This window comes from Cordyceps militaris (genome assembly GCF_000225605.1).
Source record: "Cordyceps militaris CM01 unplaced genomic scaffold CCM_S00002, whole genome shotgun sequence".
Classification (NCBI taxonomy): domain Eukaryota; kingdom Fungi; phylum Ascomycota; class Sordariomycetes; order Hypocreales; family Cordycipitaceae; genus Cordyceps; species Cordyceps militaris.
The window spans coordinates 3593477-3602559 of NW_006271970.1; the positions used below are offsets into that span (position 1 = coordinate 3593477).

Here is a 9083-nt window from a genome sequence, read left to right on the forward strand (position 1 = left end):
AGTGGTCAAGTTGGTATGCAGCGATTTCATAAGATGAAGAGAAACCAAGACATCATGTTCGTAATGCTATACAAGTCATGTATGTTTATTGCTTCAAGTAGCTTAGAGTCCTGAGGAGAACCCAGGTACCATGATGCGCAACTCCTGTCAATAAAGAAACACCCCAAGCTATCCCAGAAAGGTAAGAAAAAAAGAAGACAAGACGACATGCGCTCTCTCTAAAGACCGTCTCCCCAGCAGCAAAATTTATGCTTCTTGCCTATACCTCCTCCTCCATAATGGCGCCGCCGTCCCCTCTGCGCATCAGTCGCGCGCTTTCTCGGAGCATCATCGCACGCTCATCTGGCGACTCGTCGTCGCTGTCATCGTCATCCTCGCCATCGTCACTCTCCACAGCCGCGACACCATCCGCGTCGGGGTGGCCGTCGCCGTCGCGCTTCTTCTTCTTTCGCTTTTTCTCGAAATCCTGCGTGTGCGCGTCCGCGAGCATCTTGGAAAAAGTGCGCGCCGAGTCGGTGCGGCGCCGAAACAGGCCGCCACTCTGGGACGTGCTCGCAACGGCGGTGGCGCTCGTAGCCGTGGAAAAGGCGCCGGCACCGCCGCCGGTGGGTGCAGTGGTGGCCGATGAAGCATGTCGCTGCGGCCCTACGGTCTGTGTGTGCGCGGCGCTGGGGGCGCTGGGCTCGAGGGGCGTCGTGGTGGACGCCGCAGACGGTCCGGTGCCGGCAGAGGAGGAAGAGTGGGTGGCTTCGGCGCGTTTGAGCGCCGCGGCCGTGTCGACGTCGCCTGGCTGCTGCTGCTGCTGCTTGCCGTCGGGGTCAATCATGGGCGATGACCCGGCGCTGGGTGTGTTCTGCGTAATTAGCGGCTCGATGCGGTACGGCAGCGGGACGTCGCGCGAGGCCTTGTATTGGCCGACGTTGGCGCAGTGCTCATTTTCGACGCGGAATAGCGCCCACATGCCACGCCGCGTCACCTCCAGGAGCGCGACGCCGAAGGAAAAGATGGTTGAGTGGTTCGCGTCCTTGGGCAGGACCACGTACAGGATCCAGCTGAAGCGGAGGACGGGGTCGACGGTCATAATGAAGTAGTAGGGCCACTTAGACTTGAGGGCCAGGATGTCGCGCAGCCAAAAGTGGCGCGAATGGAACTGGAGCAGAGAGAAATCCATAAAGAGATCCCAGATGGCTACGGAATGTTAGAATCATGCGGAGTGTGGCAGCGATGGATATGGTACTTACAGCAGTAAATGCTGTTTACAACGGAGAAGAAGATGAACAGCCCCATGTTGGTATTGGTGCGGTGTATGCGGAAATTCGACAGCAGCACATTGGACAAGATTGTCATGGAATACTTGCCGCCGTTGACGAGATGCGGAAACACGTTGCGCGTGTCCTTGTAACGGCGGAGACACTGAAAGAAGCGCCAGAGCGCTGGCAGCGTCGTCAGGAAGCCGAGCAGCCGCGAGTGGTTCGAGTTGCACTGCGCGGGATTCTCCCAGTTATTGGTGTACAGGCAAAAGAAGAGCTCGACGTTGGCCATACAGTACGTCAGGGAGCAGTACATGTCGCCGAGGAAAAAGTCGCGAAACTCGACGGGGTAGATGCCCGCGAGCAGCAAGCGCCAGTGCGAGTACGCAAACCACCGACGGCTCTTGTGCGCGAGCAGCGGCAGCGGCAAGAAGATGACGAGCGCTGTGAGCGCAATCAACACGACGGGGAAATACAGATACAGACTCTCAGCGCCGTACCGGCTAAAATTGGCCCACATAACGACGCCAAAGATGAGCAAGAAGAAGCTGGGAAACTCGGCCATGCGGCGCCAGTCGATGCGGGAGCGTGGGTCGAGCTCAAAGATGAAGGGGTAGTTGACCTTGCATCTGGTCCAGACGTAGCAGTTGAGGCAGAAAAAGGCAAAGAGCAGCAGCATGAGAAAGTAGCCGGCGTAAATCTGCAAGAGATAGCTTGTGTGCAGCCGCCGCCGTGGGTCGTCATCGTACAGGAGCTGCACGCCGTAGACGAGCCCCTGCACGGAAAAGACGATGCCGGTGCCGATGAGGAAGCCGTTGAGAAAGGAGCTACCCGACTCGTCGCTCGTCTTGTGAGCGAGGCTGCGAAGCTTGCCGGCGGCGAGCTTGTGGTTGCCGCGCTCAAAGTAGCGTGCGTACAGGTCCTCGACGGCCTTGATGTGACCCTCGAGCAGGTCGCTGTTGACGAACCACGCCTTGTTGACTTTTTCGTTGACGTAGCGCAGCGGCGGCCGCGCGTGGACGGCCTTGTCAAATTTCTTGTTGATCTTGCGGAACGCGGTCCGGTTGAGGAGCGCGTACGACTTGAGCAGCTCCAGGCCGCGGTAAAACTCTTGCAGTGCCAGCTTGAGCTTGCGCTTGGCGGTGCGGTACGAGACGTCGTGCTCGTCGGGCCGGCGGATGTAGTCGCGCTGCCCTTCGCCGGGCCCGGCAGGCGGCCGCACGCGGCCGCTCATGTACGGCGTGTTGGGCATGGTGCGTAGCGCGTTTGAGTTGGGCCCCGGCGGGAACAGCTTCGTCTTGATGGAGGGCATCCAGTGGTGTCCGCTGCGGTCCGTTCCGCTGTCCGAGTCGTTGCCGTACAGCGCCAGGTGTTCATGCGTCGGCGCATTGGTCGGGGCAGGGACAATTTCTTGTAGTCGGCGGTTGCGCATCTCGTGGAGCTGCTCCCGCAGCAGCTCTAGTCGTTTGCCCGCCTGCTCCTCTTTGAGTTTGTAAAAGGACTCGACTTTATCGAGCTCCGAATCCATAAACTCATAGAAATCATGCTCCCTCTCCCGCACCAGGTCGAACGGCTCCATGCCGAGTGTCGTTGCCGAGGCATTCCGTGTCAGTGTGGGCGAGTAGGAAAATATGCGCCGCAATGGTGAAGGCTGATGCTGATCGGCGGTGCTACCGCGACGCTTGTGTTTATTCCAGCTCGAACTCAAAGAGCCATTGGACTGCGAGACTGGCAGGATGGTACTCGCGTTCCGTCTCTCAGCCGATGGCGGCGTTTTCGGATTGTGCGCCCAATCGCGGGTTCGCACGGTGGCGTCGGGCGACGATGCATCCGGCGCGGGGCGCATAGCCGGTGCCGGCAGCTCAAATTCGTCACTGTGGCTCCGTTGTGCCAACGGGCTCGGGTTGGGCGGCGTCGGCACGAAGCTTCCATATTGCAAAGTGGTGTCGGGACCCCGGTTCAGGGCATCGTCCTCGCCTCCCTTGCCGCTCCGGACCGGCACAGCGCGCGCCGGGGACGGCCGCACCTCGTACGGCGTGCCCGAGGTGTAGGCGGGCGGGCGGCACGACGATGTAGGTCCTGACAGAAGAGAGTCTCGGTATTCGCGGTCGTTGAAGGTCGTTCGCAAGGTCGGCTGGGTGTTGCTGTTAGGCGGTTGTCCGAACAGAGACGCCCCTCGGCTGCCGCGCAGCTTTGGCGTGGTGCCATTGGCTCTGTTGACGGCGCGGGCCACGGCCTTGACGTACTTTTTGCCCGCCTTGTAGTTGAGATATTTGATGCGCCATTCTAGAGGGAAAAAAGTGAGCAATTGCATGAACAATTTTGATCCGGTCATGAACGGCCCCACGCCTCTTAGGAAAGCACAAACCTGGAACAGCATCTCTCTCCAGCTCTTTGGCGAACTTCATCGCCGCGTAGCGAGAGAGGACAAACGAGGCCCTTCCAAAACCAGCAGCGGCGCACGAGACCTTTTTCCCTTATCAAGCGGAAGCAACAGCGGCCTAGACCAGCCGTCGAGGTCCAATCTGACGGGAAAGCGGTAGCTTTTGTTACAAAGGTCGTCTGGGTCGGCCAGCCGCCACCGTGAGGTCTGAAAATTCCGCCCGAGCTTGGAGTGTGCCCATTCGAAGATTGGCGGTACGGCAGGCCACGGACTGGTATGTCAGGGTCTGAGGCTCGGACGGTAAGGGACCTCTCAGAGGCGCGCAACGAGCAACGTGCTCGAGAATGTCTCTGGCCTTCTACCGCTGCACCGCTGGCTAGTATGGTAGGGAGCCCCAGTCGAGATGGTGGCGGAGGAAAAAAATGACGGATGAGGAGACGGGATGCTGGAGAAGGAAGAAAAATATACTCGGTACAGTGTTGAAGATGGTGGGCGTTTGGTGCAGTGCAGATCCACTAGTAAACCTGGTTGCGAACAAGGGTGCCACTTGTGAACCGAGTCCGGTGGCGGATAGGATACAACGTCCCTCCTTCTGAGCAACAAAAGGACACATCCAAGTCACCCTATACATTGTATTCCAGCTGTTTTCTAGCCGCAAGACTCCCTCACTTCTTTTGTTCTTTCAAGAAAAACCCCCGTCTCGCCTCATCCAGGCGTCCAGCCAGCTCCCCTAGATTCCGGAGTTGTCCTAGGCTCAAGACATTGTCTTAGACCTAGCATGACGTCAAAACACCAAAACTACTACTATCTAGCCTATCGAGCTACCTGTTCAAATGCTCGTTGCCACTGGTGAGGAATCCTCCGACAACGCGTGGTCAGGTACACCGGTTTCTCCTTCCTGGGCCAGTAATAATAAGGAAACTGTAAATTGTAGGCGCAGAAAGCATCCAAATCCCACCCCAGCTCACCAAAACAGGACGTATTACCATTAGCTGTGATGCTTACGAGTGACTGACGTGCAGCCTTGTTATAACTTGGCCCAGACAAAGGGATGAACGAGATCTACGGTGCATGAGCATGCTGCGCCATCCCCGAAGTGCATCTCTATTAGCATTCTCTCTTTCTTCTTCTTCCTACTGTGGTCGTCACACGGAGCCTCGCTTGCACCACCATTCTGCGACGACGCCACCACCCCGATGTGTACGCCTATGCTCGCGTGCCCATACCACCATCGTCCCATGATTCGCTGCTGTGAAACCCCGTGGTTCATGGTTCCTGTACTTGAGAATTCCTCAGGGGTTTTCATCCCTATCATTGACGCTACGCGATGCCTAATCGGTCGGTACGCCCCCCCAGATAGGGATTCCGACCAGAATCTTGTCATTCTTTATTTTCGACCACTGCCTATATCTTCGAGATGACCCTCAAATAAGATGGTTAATTAACTTGTGAAGCCACGTCGGCTACACAACTGCCCCTATGCAGCAACACAGGCCAAGTCTCTCAACCACTTCTAGCCACGCCCGCCAAACTGGGTATAGCCGAGGAGTGCTCACACAGGCCTGCCACGAGCACTCTTCTGAAACTTTGAACAGGGAGGCTCACAAGAAGCATCACCATTACGTGTTGTGCTGCTACTAGGCAATATTGCCTCGTCCAATATGGGCCGAATAGACCAGGCAGGCAATTCGCACCGTTGTTGCTACGGTCTGTTTCGGGGCCGATGAAGATATTGGTGAGTTCGTCCGAGTTTTCTAATCATATCGTCATATAGGCGGCATTATAAACGCTCAAATACTCGGGAGGACCAATGAACTCACGCTCAGAGTGGGTTACTTTGCTAAAATGACTAGTAAGCTGATCACTAGAGCACCCAGACAAAGTCTGCCAGATGTACAAAGTCTGTTATCATTTTTTCTTGTCCAAGTCTTTACTATCTCCGTCAAAGTCATGTCCCAGAGTCATGCGCGCACGGAATCTCGTCGGCTTCTACCTCCTTAGACTCGCTGATGCCGACACCAACAGCCGGGACGGTGCCTTCCAAATCCTCTACAAAAGCTACTTCAGCTCCATATTGGCCTTTATTAGCGCTGTCAGCAACCTTTACTCAATCCCACTAGTTGGCGGCATCTCCTTCACTTGCCTCCAAGCCCCAAAGTCACCTGCCAAATCCGCGTAAATTTCTCCGACCACAGCTCTTCTCTAATTCACCGCCAAGGTGCCGAAAGAGGCGCAACGGACAAATCTTTGAAGGGCGAACCCAATCAAGGGGAGCCACTAGCTGCCCACGTTGCGGCCCTGGCCGCCATTGATTATAACTAGCGCATGTGCGTAGCTAGGTCCTTGCTTACAGGTTGTTCTGATTCTGGGGCCGAGGACAAACTAAAGAGAGTGACATGATGTAGATATAATTGCGCCAATCAACGACTAGAGCTATTCCACGAATGGCTCTTTTGCTGTCGCCAACTCTGCCTCTGCAGATGTTCAAGGCAACTGAAGAGTAAACGAGATTCGGGCGTCAATTTGCAAGTTAGAAGATCAAGATATCTATTCTCAGCATTATTCAATTCGTTGTAACCCCTTTATCCTGCGTCCACCTGCTCGGAACGTAGTTGGCTAGTCGCTTCTAACAAGCGGGACGATGAAAGCCTGGCTCCGGATTTCCAAAATCGGTCAAAGGCATAAACATAGACTTGAGACTAGAAATGAATTCTTCCAGGCACGCTTCCACCTCGGCATCTCCTGCACTCCACGTCCATCCTCTTCGGGATGGCGCGTTGCTGCGACGCTGTGACGCTGCACCAATTGGTCCCCCAGTTCGTCGTCTGACGCTGTTGCAAAGGGGGAGGTCAGCCAGCTCCGGATCTTTGTCCATCAATCAAATCACTTCCATGCTGCTTTTTGGGGAATTGTGGCATCCCGACTGGTGCGATTGACAGTGCCGGGACGGGGATGCCGTTGAGTGCTTGTAGATGCCGGCTCGCCGCTCCGGCCCTAGACATCGTCGAGGCCAGACCAGGAAGGACAGTTTCCGTCTTGTCATGGCATGTAAGCTTATACAAATTAGTCGTGGAGATGCGTTCGGCGTTTTACTTCTGCGACGACTATATCTAGAGGCTGCTTTCCCTCATTATTCCAAGAGTCGAGCCGACAGTATTATCACAGCTTCTCCTTCCCTTCTCTCCCCCTTGCTGCACATAACAGACTACATTCGTCTGCCACTCCTATACAATCAGTATGATTGCCAAGACTGCCATCTCCGCCCTCCTAGCCAGCGCCGCCATGGCGATGCCGGCGACCCCCACGACGCCCGAGGCCGGCTTCTCCGTCGGCGCCCTCGACAGCCGCCAGCTCAATGGCAAGGTCACCAACAGCGCCATTGCCAACTTCAACGCCGATAACACCAACGACGGCATCGGCGCCGGCAAGGACGAGTACCACATGTACTACGGCAACGGCGGCACGGCCGCTGGCTGGCCGGACCGCAACCGCTGGGTGTCCTTTGTCGACATGTACGTGCGCCCCGACACCCAAATCAAACACACTGTTATCCGGTTTTCTAACTAGCGCAGGTTCAACAACTACAAGAACCAAATGTTTAGCTCGTGCGGCGGACAGGGCCAGGCCAACGACTCTGGTCCCGAAGTGGTACGCCCGTTCCTGACTTACACGAGCCGAACCTTGGAACTAACATGAGAACACTGTCAGGGCGCCATCTATGACGGCATCCAAAAGGCGGCCAAGGCATCAGGTGTCGACCACCGCTTCATCCTGGCCATCATCATGCAGGAGTCGGGCGGCTGCGTGCGCGTCAAGACGACTAACTACGGGGTGCGCAACCCCGGCCTGATGCAGGACCACGACGGGCAGGCGACGTGCAACGAGAACGGCAACGTGCAGAACCCGTGCCCATCGGGTACCATCTACCAGATGATCTCCGAGGGTACTGCCGGCACCTCCAAGGGTGAGGGCCTCGCCCAGACGCTCAACCGCCAGGGCCACAGCGACGTGTCGGCCTTTTACCGCGCGGCGCGCCTCTACAACTCGGGCTCCATCTCCAAGACGGGCAACCTCCAGGACGGCATCGCCACCCACTGCTATTCGGCGGACATTGCCAAGTAAGTTTGACACGGAATATGAGAGGGTTGTTGGTGCGTGGGCTGAGCTAATGTTCTTCTTCTTTGTAGCCGGCTTACTGGTTGGGTCAACGCCCCGTCTCAGTGCAAGTGCGACGACAATCCCAGTAGCTGTGGCATCACGACCAACTAAACGAGAATTTCGGGAGACTTGCTGCAGGATATATGGATGAAAGCTTGCGTGCGGGATGCACAAGCGACTCTTATACTTCTGATTGTACAAACTTAGATTTACCGTTCTTAAGGCGATTGTCGTAAGCCATTCTAGTACAATTTTGCGGAAAAATTACACAGTATTCATTTTTAAATGCCAGTTACAAGTACTTTTCACTCATAGTACTTCCGTGGTTATCTTACATCTTTTTGGCGCAAGGGATTTCCTCCATTTCCAGCCTTCGTTACGGGGTGTAGGGTAGAGCAGCTTTATTGTCCGGTCCACTGGTCTTTTCGCCTCGAGGGCCATGGGTGTGGTTTCACCTGGTCTCGAATGAAATAGAGGCCATTTTCTGGTTTCCTATTGGATTTCTCCGTGGCTCAACGTGGCAGACAAACGGTAAGGCTCACATAGGACGGCTCAACGAGCAAAATTGGAACCTGAAGCGAGACGACTAGCCGCACGACCAGATACACCAGCCCGACTATACAAACCAGAATATGCACGAAACCAAATTTCATCATTATTTCTTCATACTTGAAAGCTAATAATGCTGCAGTGCAACGCAGCAGAAGGGCCATGCAGACAGCCGGGCGAGATTCTCCTACCCATACAAAGAACAGGATACGCTCTCGCATGGAATTTCACATGCGAATCGTGGGTTGCAGTTCCTGCAACCCTCTCCATATTTGATAGTGAGAGAGGTGTGTGTAGCGTGTGCGGCCGGAGCCGACGGCAGTTGGGAGAGGTGGTGAGGCGGCCAAAAGCGGCTGCTGAACCGCCGCTGTAACACGCAAGTACATTATGGAATCGAAAAGGTTTGTCATGCGCACGCGTTGCTATCAGAGGGCTGATTCGTTATCGGTCGGCCAATTCAGCCTGCCTTGTGGCGCACTAGATATCCATTTACATGGCTTATGATTTTTTGTGGAAAGATGTGCGGAGAGGAATAGTATAATGCACATGCGGAGACGACAGTCGATTGGAAAGCGAGTATGGCACGGTGTATGACGAGACGACCCGTCAGGTCGGGCATTTGGCTGCAAGAGACGGTAGCCATCCATTCCAAGGTTTGGTGCAACAGATGGGATGCATGAACAAGAGCAGCCGTGGGCGAGAGAGAGAGAGAGAGAGAGGAGGCGTACGTAAGGGTTTCGGGT

General features: G+C 55.5%; 3 protein-coding genes across 3 annotated transcripts; 1 reads left to right on the forward strand and 2 right to left on the reverse strand.

Annotated features, from left to right (window-relative positions):
• Positions 1-259: 259 nt before the first annotated feature.
• CCM_03062 (signal transduction protein Syg1, putative) lies at positions 260-3658 on the reverse strand (the record flags this gene model as incomplete). The annotated part of the gene is made up of 3 exons (XM_006668214.1): positions 260-1188; positions 1242-3536; positions 3619-3658. 3 exons carry the CDS (start codon positions 3656-3658, stop codon positions 260-262), a joined length of 3264 nt encoding a protein of 1087 aa, XP_006668277.1.
• A 2680-nt stretch (positions 3659-6338) lies between these two features.
• On the forward strand, positions 6339-7902 carry CCM_03063 (muramidase, putative; the record flags this gene model as incomplete). Its single annotated transcript, XM_006668215.1, has 5 exons — positions 6339-6481; positions 6870-7145; positions 7206-7281; positions 7369-7751; positions 7821-7902. The coding sequence occupies 5 exons, from the start codon at positions 6339-6341 to the stop codon at positions 7900-7902; spliced, it is 960 nt and encodes a 319-aa protein (XP_006668278.1).
• Positions 7903-8567: 665 nt separating this feature from the next.
• CCM_03064 (uncharacterized protein) lies at positions 8568-8726 on the reverse strand (the record flags this gene model as incomplete). Its single annotated transcript, XM_006668216.1, has 1 exon — positions 8568-8726. The coding sequence occupies one exon, from the start codon at positions 8724-8726 to the stop codon at positions 8568-8570; it is 159 nt and encodes a 52-aa protein (XP_006668279.1).
• Positions 8727-9083: the final 357 nt, after the last annotated feature.